Source organism: Salvelinus alpinus, chromosome 15, assembly GCF_045679555.1.
Source record: "Salvelinus alpinus chromosome 15, SLU_Salpinus.1, whole genome shotgun sequence".
Lineage (NCBI taxonomy): Eukaryota > Metazoa > Chordata > Actinopteri > Salmoniformes > Salmonidae > Salvelinus > Salvelinus alpinus.
In genome coordinates this window covers 50,047,943-50,060,790 of record NC_092100.1, presented here as the reverse complement: position 1 = coordinate 50,060,790, position 12,848 = coordinate 50,047,943, and the positions used below count along the sequence as shown (strand labels likewise).

The 12,848-nt window shown below is 44.5% G+C and overlaps 1 protein-coding gene across 2 annotated transcripts in view; it reads right to left on the bottom strand.

The window, feature by feature from the left end:
- LOC139540283 (polypeptide N-acetylgalactosaminyltransferase 18-like) overlaps positions 1–7,360 on the bottom strand; it is a 90,833-nt gene extending 83,473 nt beyond the window's left edge. For both annotated transcript variants that reach the window (XM_071344009.1, XM_071344010.1), the window contains exon 1: positions 6,935–7,360. In XM_071344009.1, coding sequence (XP_071200110.1) covers positions 6,935–7,175 — 241 coding nt within the window. In that variant the 5' untranslated portion in view covers positions 7,176–7,360. The remainder of the gene's footprint in view (positions 1–6,934) is intronic.
- Between the last annotated feature and the right edge of the window lie 5,488 nt (positions 7,361–12,848).

The following is a 12,848-nucleotide window of genomic DNA, read 5'->3' as shown; positions in this document are numbered from 1 at the left end:
AGAAAATAACATTGTCAATTCAAATGAAGGCGGCCAACTATTTAGTCCCACAGCTTTCTCTTTTGACATATTAAATCTCCTTTATGATGTTGTGAAAGGGTGCTGTGGGTCATCATACAACAACCGTACAAAAACATGGGCAAAGTAGCACAAATCTTCCTCAGGCAAAAAAGGGAGCAATTCATTGTCAAGCAAAAAACATAATGAGCTGACCCAAAATAAATTACTGCCACTGCTGTGCACTTGAAAGTGGTGAATGTAAAAATCCCAGATAAAATTGTTATACTATTTCGACACCCTGCTGATCCCTTCTAGGAGTCAGAGTGAGGATATGGCATGAAAATTAATATGTTATTTCTGCTCGATGCAGCACTATTCTTCCTGATGACACACAAAACACATCAGCATTTTTATTTTTTGTGAATGGGGTGGTGTACCTAATAAACTGGCCACAGTGTATATTCCACCAAAACAGATCACTAGCAATTTTGTCAAAACTAGTGGTTAGATACTAACACCAGAAAAAAATACGTACATTCTGCACAGCTGTATATTCTACAGAGTAGTCTGTATGATAGAAAGCATGTTAACTGTGAGGCAGGTTAGATGACCTGAGAGAAAGTGGGAAGAATAATTTTTCTTATCTTGCCAAAGGGCTGTCAGTCAAGTAAATAGCTGCAGGGCAGGAGCACAGACGCCTTTCCTCCGCTGCTATGGGGAGCACCAAAAGGGTAGTGACAAAGTCCCAAATGATAGTGAACGACAGTGACAGAGTCATCCAGTATTGGATTCCAAGTCAAACAGATCATGTGTGAAATGTCAACGGATCCTCAGCGCAACCCATCACGCAAAGTGTATTTTTTTATTTGACAAACTTGGTGACACACTGCTTAGGTAATAGTGAGACAGGTGTACTTTATGCATGACTACCCCCCCCTTCCACCGCTCTAGAGGAGGTGGGTGTGGCGCGGGTCATAGCTCCAAACCGCTCCTGACTGTCCCCTATGGAGGTTAAGTCCATTATGAACCTCCCGAGGAGGGTTTTGGATCGACTGCATGCAGTGTGGCAGTCCCTCTTATGTTTAATTTTAGCTCAGCGTTATAGGCCTAGCGAGCGCCGATCGAGCTGCTGAGAGCACCCTTCTGCATTTTAATTGTGTGAGACGGTGTCAGCTTGTGTTACCTGTCAGTCTGTAATACCTTCATGTTTCAAGCAGACCACCATAGTCCCTGTGCCCAAGAACGCCAAGGTAACCAGTCTAAATGACTATAGCATTCACATCTGTAGCCATGAAATGCTTTGAAAGGCTGGTCATGGCTCACATCAACGCCATTATCCCAGGCCCACTCCAATTCACATACCGCCGCCAACAGAACCATAGATGACGCAATCTATATTGCACTCCACACTGCCCTCTTTCACCTGGACCACCTATGTGAGAACAATACATCCGCCATGCTGACCCTCAACACAGGGGCCCTTCAGGGGTGCGTGCTTAGTCCCCTCCTGTACCCCCGGTTCACCCACGAATGTGTGGCCTCGCACGACTCCAACACCATCATTAAGTTTGCTGACGACAACAGTGGTAGGCCTGATCACCGACGACGAGACCGCCTATAGAGAGGTGGTCAGTGACCTGGCAGTGTGGTGCCAGGACAACAACCTCTCCCTCAACGTCAGCAAGACAAAGGCGCTGATCGTGGACTACAGAAAATGGAAAGCCGAGTACGCCCCCATTCACAGGGCTGTACTGGAGCGGGTCGAGAGCTTCAAGTTCATTAGTGTCGACATCACTAAGGAATTAACATGGTCCACACCAGTTGAGGCTCCTCAGAGGAAGGGGAGGACATCCTCCTCAGTGAATTTCATAAAAATAAAGTCAGACATAAAAAAAGTTAAGTTATCCTTTTTAGATAAAACGATACTAAATAGTCATGTCTCCAATTAATTGATTAAAAACAACTGTTCTGCAATGAATGTCTACAGTAGCCTCAGCAGCACTCTGTAGGGTAGCACAATGGTGTAACCGGAGGACAGCTAGTTTCCATCCTCCTCTGTGTATAGCGGTTAGCGGTCATGATATGAAGGTTTGGCTTGGATTTTTTTTTTTGCCAGGACACAGAAAGCTGACGTGTTGTGCACTGAAGTCCACAAGCGATGGGAAAAGGTGAGAAGAGTGCATAGCTGTAATAAGTAATTATACAACAATCAAATGGATCATGCTGTTTGTATGTGGCTGCTATGAAAATGAACTGTGTTTGTGTGTGATCCGGGGTGTATTCATTCCTCCGATTCTTTTGAAAAACGTTTCTTAAAACGGAAGCAAACGGAACAGGGATAAACATACCTGAATTTGTTCAATAGAAACTGGTTTGCAACTGCTGGACTAATGATTACACCCTAGATAAGCTAGATACAGCCAAGCGTGTGCAAGATGTTATTGAATGTGTCAATGTCTGTCACCTTGATTACTAAAAAAAACGAATTATTGACCTGTGCACCTGTTGTAAGCTTTTATTCATAGGTTAGGTTGTAGTAACCTCATGATGGGTATAAGGACATTGAGTATCATGTAGCAGCCTAAACCTATCGATGTTACATTGAGCTGGTTGAATAGAATATGAATGACAGTCATCCAAAGCTGTAATAAAAATAAGGCCATGCTCATAAAAAATATAAATCGTACTCCCTCATCTTAAAACGGCATTGACTGTCACTGGTCCACACACACCAACATAGTCGTGAATAAGGCATGACAACGCCTCTTCCCCTTCAGGAGGCTGAAAAGATTTGGCATGGGCTTTCAGATCCTCAAAAAGTTCTCCAGCTGCACCATTGAGAGCAATTTGACTGGTTGCGTCACCACTTGGTATGGCAACTGCTTGGCATCCAACTACAAGGCATTATGGAGGGTAGTGCGTATTGGCCAGTATATCAATGGGGCCGAGATCCCTGCCATTCAGGACCTCTATAGCAGACGGTGTGTCAGAAGGCCCTAAAAATGGTTATAGACTCCAGTCACCCAAGTCATAGACTGTTCTCTCTGCTACCACCGCACACAGCAAGCAGTACCGATGCACCAAGTCTGGAACCAACAGGACCCTGAACAGCTCCTACCCCCAAGCCATCAGACAACTAAATAGTTATCCAAACATCTACCTGGACTATCTGCATTCACTCTATTTGCAACTTTGACTCATGACATGCTGCTGCTTCTGTTTATTATCTAGCCTATTGCCTAGTCCCTATACCCCTACGTATATGTACATACACTACATGAACAAAAGTATGTGGACACGTGCTCGTCGAACATCTCATTCCAAAATCATGGGGTTTAATATGGAGTTGGTCCCACCTTTGCTGCCATTACAGCCTCCACTCTTCTGGGAAGGCTTTCTACTAGTTGCTGGAACACTGCTGCAGGGATTTGCTTCCATTCAGCCACAAGAGCATTAGTGAGGTCGGGCACGGATGTTGGGTGATTACGCCTGGCTCGCAATCGGCATTCCAATTCATCCCAAAGGTGTTCAATGGGGTTAAGGTCAGGGCTCTATGTGGGCCAGTCAAGTTCTTCCACGCCGATCTCGACAAACCATTTGTGTATGGACCTCGCTTTCTGCATGGGGGCATCGCCATGCTGAAACAGGAAACGGCCTTCCTCAAACTGTTGCCACAAAGTTGGAAGCACAGAATAGTCTAGAACAGGGGTCGGGGAACCTATGGCTCCCGAGCCAGGTGTGGCTCTTTTGATGATTGCATCTGGCTCGCAGATAAAACAAAATATTCTCACTTGTTTTAATCCATCCATCGATTTTTCACTGCTCATGTCCTGTTCAGGGCTGCAGGAGCAATTGTCCATTATTTTAATTAAATGATACTGGCCTACGTTGGCCGTTGCTAGGTAAAACAGGTAAACGCCTCCTTTTGAATCAGTCTGCTCGGTCATTAGCTAACCCTTCGACGAAGAAGATGGCGAAAAGAAAAAAAGATGACGAGTATCGCACATTTCAGGACGAATGGACCGAAGAATTCGCCTTTGTGGAGAGAGCAGGTTCTGCGGTGTGTCTAATTTGCAATGACAAAATTACATCGATGAAACGGTCGAATGTAAAGCGGCACTTCGACACGCGCCATGCTACCTTTGCATCAAAATACCCTGCGGGAGACAGCAGAAAGAAAGCGTGCCAAGAGCTACTGAGCAGGGTGCAAGCTAGCCAGCAGCAACTCCGCGTATGGACCCGGCAAGGTGACTATAATTCCGCTAGCTTTGCTGGATCTTTAGCAATAGTGAGGAACGGAAAACCATTCACAGATGGCGAGTATGCTAAAACGTTCATGCTGGATGTAGCCAATGAACTTTTTGATGATCTTCCGAACAAAGACAAGATAATTAAACGGATACAAGACATGCCTCTGTCGGCAAGAACTGTTCATGATCGTACCATCGTGATGGCAAACAAAGTGGAGGAAACGCAAGTGAAGGACATAAATGCAGCGCCGTTCTTCAAAACTTCAACCCGAAGACCAGCTGATTCTCAAAACTTGGAACGCGCTTCCTGTCACATACCACACACTGCAGCGTGTGACTATTGCTGTATTGACCATGTTTGGATCTACGTATGCATGTGAGCAGTCATTCTCACATCTTAAAAACATCAAGTCCAACCTACGATCACGTTTAACGGATGAAAGCCTCAACGCTTGCATGAAGCTTAACCTCACCAAGTACCAACCAGACTACAAAGACATCAGCAAATCCATGCAGCACCAGAAGTCGCATTAATGGTGAGTATTATAACAACATTATTTAAGAATAAATTCAGAGGCTTATTATACTGACATTTAGTTGAATTCACTTTTAAAATATATTATATGGCTCTCACTGAAATAAATTTCAATTTTTTTTGCTTTCATGGCTCTCTTAGTCAAAAAGGTTCCCGACCCCTGGTCTAGAATGTCATTGTACACTATAGTATTAAGATTTCCCTTCACTGGAACTGAAGGGCCTATCCCGAAGATTCGTCTGTCGGACTGCCAGACGGTGAAGCGTGATTCATCACTCCAGAGAATGTGTTTCCACTGCTCCAGAGTCCAATGTCGGCAAGCTTTACACCACCCCAGCCAACACTTGGCATTGCGCATGGTGATCTTAGGCTTGTGCTTGGCCATGGAAACCCATTTCACAAAGCTCCCGATGAACAGTTCTTGTGCTGATGTTGCTTCCAGAGGCAGTTTGGAACTTGGTAGTGAGTGTTGCAACTGAGGATAGACATTTGTTATGCACTTCAGCGGTCCTGTTCTGTGAGCTTGTGTGGCATACCACCTTGTGGCTGAGCCGTTGTTGCTCCTAGACGTTTGCACTTCAAAATAACAGCACTTACAGTTGACCGGGGCAGGTCTAGCAGGGCAGAAATTTGACAAACTGATTTGTTGGAAAGGTGGCATCGTATGACGGTGCCACTTTGAAAGTCACTTAGCTCTTCAGTAAGGCCATTCTACTGCCAATGTTTCCCTATGGAGATTGCATGGCTGTGTGCTTAATTTTATACACCTGTTAACGGGTGTGGCTAAAATAGCCAAATCCACTAATTTGAAGGGGTGTCCACATACGTCTGTATATACACTATATATATATATATATATAGTGTATCTACCTCCATTCTCATACCCCTGCACATCGACTCCGTTCTGTGACCCGTGTATATAGCCAAGTTATCATTACTCATTGTGTATTTATTCCTTGTGTTATCACTTCTCTCTGAATTTCTGGGAAAGGCCAGTAAGTAATAATTTCACTGTTATTCTACACCTGTTATTTACGAAGCATGTGACAAATAAAATTGTATTTGGTGGTAGCAGGGCTGGGTGGTAACTAATGGCAAACAAGACCTGACATGTCTTCTACTGTACACATGCAGCACAAACTGCTGCCATGTATTCTATATTTGAAGAAGCAGCACTCACACATGAGTATCTGACACCCTATGGTCCACTGCAAAGATGTGAAACTCCATGCTATCCCTCATTTCATCATAAAAGGGCTAAATTGGACAGACATTTGAGAGAATTAGGCTAGGTGTTAAAGGTCTTTTGAGGTCTGACAGTTTGTCAAGTGATCTCCTCAGCTCCCTCCATGCTAACAGATATCATTGACAACATAAACAGATCCACAGTAATGTAATATAGCACCAGCTACAGGAGTGCATCTATGTGAGACGGAGCATGCATTTGGCCAAGTACTCAAAGTGCTAAATTTACTCATCAGTTCACTCCAGCATCGGCACTACTCTGCATTCTGACCGCCAGTGTGAAGTGCACAGCACTAATTCATATTTCCTATTTGTCCATCATATTGTAACACATGCCCGCAAGTGATAATTTTTTTTGCCCCAGGATTTTTGTTTTTGATACAACATATTTACAATAAAACCACAAAGAATTCATCTCAAATGAGTTTAATTTAGGAAATCTGTTCCCAGGTATTCCAACAAATACAAGGTATGAAATGATTGTATTGGAAAATAACAATCTATTTTTAGGCTTCGTTGTTGTCAATTTGCAGTGTACACACTATTTTAAATTATGTTCCGGCACGAACCATTCCCCCGACAAAAATCTGCCTGCGGCTGAATCTAGTTAACTACCCCTGTTGTAACCTATTATTGAAAAAATATTAAGCCTCTATCATGGTGTTTAAACCACTGCTTAGTTCGTTTTACGGTACTTGGACTACACAATGTGGTTGATATTGATAAGCACATTTCAAGGAAGAGTTTTGGTTACATTTTATTTTACATTAGGCCTACATTATTTTCCAATTTACTTGGCATTTATTAATATAATATTCTAAATATATAACGTTACTTGCTAAAATAGAACTGTGGACATATCCTATGCATTGTCCCTAGAACGGTAAATTAGCATGTAGCCTACCTTGGATGTGTTGGTTGACCACATTTTCCAGTCGGTCCAGTCGCTCTATAATCTTCAGAGTTTCTCCCTTGTTGTCATCTTCAAACTTTCTCTCCGGTTCTGGCTCTGAGACTTTGGTGCTCACATTGGCCACATAATTAGTGATCCAGCCGACGTAGAGAAGACAGACAATATTGGTCATGCCACTCAAAATTACGCATGTCGACACCAAAGTTTTGGTTCTCCTAGAGCAGACCATCATCGCGACATCCCTCCATACGGTCCAATGCGTATACAAACGCAATATAAAAAGCTCACAAAACTAAATGACAATACCGTAGTTTCAGATAATCCAGGAGTATAGCCTTCCAGCTGCTGAGATTGACAGCAACACAAACACCGAAACGTAAATTCGTAGATGCACTATACTATACCGTACCGGGCACCAACTGAAATCCGCTGCTACAAAGTAATCATAGAGCTGGCGGCCAATGAAATCCTCCGGAAATGCACAGTGCATATCCAATCATTACACTATCCAATTGTAGCATGGGAGGCGTGTTCTCCACAATTCTCTCGTTCTTCAAATGAGACAGAATTTTGACGTTGGTTAGGGGAGCATTTTGCTAACCTAAACCTCATTCTCCTCACCAGGGCCCCTTTTCCCAAAAGCATCTATAGGGCTAAATTAATCGTTAGAACCTTCGTAGGAGCATCATTAAATCTCCGAGCTGTTTCCCAAAACCATTGTTGCACTTAAAAACGCGAATAATCTAACGCCTTCCTCAGACCACTCATAGAACAGCTAAATGCGTCGTTAGATGCTTTTTCCCATCCCGCGTCACTTTATACACAGAAGAACTCCGCTAAACATAGAATCACAGTGTTTATCAGTCTCTCTGTGACCGCCAATAACTTCCACAACAAAGTTGACTACAAATACAAAGTTACTAAATTCTTTGCTTCAAATGAAAACCGAGATTACTGCATTCAAATAGCCTACCTACAGTATGGGCCTATATATTTAAACGATATTCAAATAAATGTAATGTTCATTCAATTTAGTTTTATTTTGCCATTTGGCTACTGTCAAAATTCTGCCCTCAATATATTTAATGATGTGTAGCTTAACATGTAAGCAATGATGTTATCACGTTTAAGGTAGGACCCACATGCAGACAGTCGAAGTAACTCCTGGAAACAGGAGACAAAGGGCTGTGAGACATGGTTTTAATTCTAGACACAGGAAAGGTAGGAAGTATACGGAGGGTATGGGGCAACAGAGGACAAACAGCAGAGGGGCAAATGATCTTGGGTGTAGCCGCGTGGCTATAGCGGCGTGCCAGCGCATCTGGCTTGACCTTCTTGGATACCGGTCGGTGCTGCGGAAGCAAAGTGGCCCGGGCCTTACTGAACCCCTCCCGGAGGTCCTTGTACTCCGCAGGGCTGAAGGAGGTCCGGGGCAATTGCCAAGCTCCCAGGAAGACGTCCCGGGGCAGGCAGAACTGACTTCAGGCAATGAGTGTGGCAGGACGGGCTACAGCCCACAATGGCACCAGTAGCCCAGTTAATTGAATCCCAATACCAAAGGGACCTGTGGAGACTCAACTAGCAGGAATTGGATCGTCTCGCTGTGGTTCCCTGACACTCATAGATTGATGGGGGTGGTATGGTGGGTGGCCTGGCCTGGCCTATAGAGCGCTCGTCCAGCGCTCTAACATCCATGGGAATAGAGTAGGGTTGTGTTGGGATGCCTAGCTCGGATGCCAGGGTAACATCCATAGAAGACTCTCATCGGCCCCTGAGTCGATGAGTACCTGGAGAGACTTGGACTGGTCGCCGCACAGCAGGACGAGTAGGGGGAGAAGAAAAATTATCATTAAGACCCACCAGAGTACTCACTCCAACGAGTGATCTAGGTCTCTTGAAGGGACAGGTAGACACATAATGACCGGCAGTACCGCAATACAGACAACTCTGGGTGTCAAGTCTGCATATGCGTTTGGCTGGAGACAGCCTAGCCCCACCGAGCTGCATCGGCTAGGGAAGAGGTGAATCGGCAGTCTTCGTAGGCTTTTGGAGGAACTCGGGTAGGCTCAGATTCTCTCAGGGACGTAGACACCGGGGACTTCCAGAGTTCATCAGATGCAAGGTGGGATCCTTGAGTGAGCGATTGGAACCACAATCAGATCTCTTCTCCCTCCTACGTTCCCGTAGGCTACCATCGATCCGGGTGGTTAAAGCAATGAGTGAGTCGAGGTCCCTCTGTAGTTCCCGGGCTGCTAGCTCGTCCTTTACTTCCTCCCATAATCCGTGCAGGAACGTGTCGAACAGCGCTTCCGGGTTCCAGGCACCCTCCGCTGCTAGCGTGCGGAATTCCACTACATAGTCTGCCACACTGAGGGAGTCCTGCCGCAGCTGGAGTAACTTCCAGGCAGCCCCTCTCCCGGACACCAGAGCCTCAAACTTATTTCACCTACACCACGAATCCCTTCTGACTGAAGCATACGGCCAACTGTTGTTCCCAAATGTCTGTAGCCCAGGCGAGGGCCCTCCCGGACATCAGCGTGATAAGGTACGCGATCTTAGAGCGGTCTGAGGGGAAGGAGGAAAGCTGCAGCTCCATGACCAGGGAACACTGAGCGAGAAGCACCCGACAGGTGCCCGACTCTCCATCGAAGCGCTCCGGGGGAGGTAAGCAGGGTTTCCGGGAAACTGGGGTGAAGGCACTGCTACCACCCGGGTTACTGAGGGGCTGGGAGGTTACTGTCACGGTAGGCTGCCTAGTAGACAACCCATGCAATCGCTCCCGCAATGTGTCAAATGCTAGGTCGTGACGTTCAGCCACGGCCTGGAACCCTTCCATCAGGCTGCGAAGCAACTCCTCGTGCCTACCAATGGTGGCTCCTTGGGAGGAGATGGCGTTGCGGAGCTGGTCCAAGTCTGCTGGGTCAGTCATGGCCAGTTTGTACTATTAAGGTAAGACCCAAATGCAGACTGTCTAAGTAACAATGTTTATTACAAATGGGGCAGGCAAACAACAGGTCAAGGCAGATAGGGGTCAATAATCCAGAGAGGGTGTAAGGCACCGGAACAACAGGCGGGCTCAGGGTCAGGTCAGGCAGAGGTTGGTAATCCAGAGTAGAGGCAATGGTACAGGATGGCAGGCAGGCTCAGGGCAGGCAGAATGGTCAATACCGGGAAAACTAGGAAACAGGAACAAATCGAGAGACAGGAGCAGAGGGGGAAACGCTGGTAGGCCTGATGAAACAACATTTATCTGGCAACAGATAAACAGAAAACACACATATAAATACACAGGGGATAATGGGGAAGTTTGGGGACACCTGGAGGGGGGTGGAGACAAACACAAAGACAGGTGCAACAGATCAGGTTGAGACAGATGTGCCTAATCTTGATTTAGTGCATTGTTATAGGTTAAGCATTAGAATAAAATACCTCAATATTTGCAGCCATAGGTGATAATCTCCCTAGGAGCTGATCCGTCGTCAGTATTGTGGAATAATTTGAATGTTAAGGTAAGATTTGAATGGAGAAAGCTGAGCCGAGAGCAGCGCTGCCTTTTATTCGATCCTATCGGCCTCAACGACGAGCTTAACGAACGTTCTGTACGCAGTGTTTTGAGAAATGAACGTTACATCTTTGGCAGTTGTAAGAAAGATGCATCGTTAAAACACTAGTAAGCCTAAATTCCATCGGTATCAGGAAACCGGATCTACTGTGTCTCCTTATCGGTAAAATGGGAAATTATGATGCAATACTCAACGAGCCCACAGGGGGCCTCCTTTCATAGACATTATTGTTAGGCTACCCAAGCAGTTATTCATGATCCAACATCACATATTGTTTAAGACTTCACCGATTATTGAGACTTTCAAATCCCACGTAAAGTTACACATTTAAAATGTATATTGAAATGATTTCTATAACAATAATTGTAAAATACATCCATAGGATCATACATTATTTTGAATAATGCAGTCTTGTTCCGAATAGCCTACCACCACTATACAGCTAGCTGAGACCATTTGCCAACAGCAGAGACAGGTGAGAGAGGAGCGGTTCAAATCATTTCTATGATGGCCAATGAGAGACAGAAGTGACAGGAGCCTCCCCATCTCCCTGATACAGACGTGCTGTATGAGAGCTGGAGCGCTAACATAACATCAGAGCACCAACAGATGGATTCCGCAGATAGTGCCTTGAGGCAGCAGCTTTGATCTTTGTCTTTCATGCGATGGTTCACTAAATTACTTCTTCACCTTTACAGCCTCACCATAAACCTCATTCACCAAGATGAGCGCCTGGAAGGACGCAGCTGATGGATGAAATATGCATATGAGCACTGAAATATTAAATTAATCCAATTGAAACTTTCACATGACTTTCTCATGCTGCAAAAGTAGGAAGGAGTTACCATTGGAATAGCATGTCTTCGTACGAAACAGCAAAGATACTGCCAATGATATTTTGTATTTTATTTCAAGGTTTAAAAGAAATACCTTGTGATAATAGTGTTAAAGGAGCAGTTGGCTAAGTCTACTGAAGACCTATCAACTTGTTTCCAAGTCATTTGTCAACGTATTGTGACATGGAATCTATGTGGGAAACACATTGGATTTGCAATAAGCCATTAACCCCTCAAAACTGTTGTTTTAAGGGTTGATTTCAACCACAGGATTATGTCATCATGATGACTCATTTTTAACAGACAATCCTAAATCAAATCAAACGTGAAATGCACTTTAAATAATGTTTGATTAGATTTAATCCTATTCTTTAACTTAGATTTTTAGTTGATATGGAGACGTGAATCCAACATATCAATTATTCGTTTCTAGACAAACTGGAGTTGTCAGACTAAGTCAGTGGCACAAAAGATACATTTCCTTCAAATGTTGATATTTGGTTGTGTTGACAACCAAACACAATTCAAAATCACTTTTGCAATACAGTAAATAGCCTATAAACTTGTTAACAAATTATGTTTAGTCTCCAACTAAACCAAAAATAGAATTTTAAGTATGGGATTAAGCCAGTGGCTCAGATGAAACTATCCAAGCATTAGATACATCTCCTGTAATGTTGATATTTGGTTGCATTGTCAAGCAAACACAATAAATATTACTTTTGTAATACAACTACTAACATAAAGTTAAGGCTATTTTACAAACTAATGTAACAGTATTTATTCAGCCTTAAAATTAGTAACAGTTCCATGGCCACGTTTTGAGGTTACTATAACTCTAAATATTTTATGTATTGTTCCCACATGCTTCAAGAGGGCCACCATTGTTCCTGTTCCCAAGAAAGCTAAGGTAACTGAGCTAAACAACTATCGCCCCGTAGCACTCACTTCTGTCATCATGAAGTGCTTTGAGAGACTAGTCAAGGATCATATCACCTCCACCCCACCCTACCACCCTAGACTCCAATTTGCTTACCTCCCCAATAGGTCCACAGACGAAGCAATCGCAATCACACTGCACACTGCCCTAACACATCTGGACAAGAGGAATACCTATGTAAGAATGCTGTTCATCGATTACAGCTCAGAATTTAACACCATAGTACCCTCCAAACTCGTCATTAAGCTCGAGACCCTGGGTCTCGACCCCACCCTGTGCAACTGGGTCCTGGTGGTGAGGGTAGGAAACAACATCTCCACCCCGCTGATCCTCAACACTGGGGCCTCACAAGGGTGCGTTCTCAGCCCTCTCCTGTAGTCCCTGTTCACCCATGACTGCGTGGCCATGCACGCCTACAACTCAATCATCAAGTTTGCAGACAACACTACAGTGGTAGGCTTGATTACCAACAACGATAAGACGGCCTACACGGAGGAGTTGAGGGCCCTCGGAGTGTGGTGTCAGGAAAATAACCTCACACTCAACGTCAACAAAACAAAGGAGAT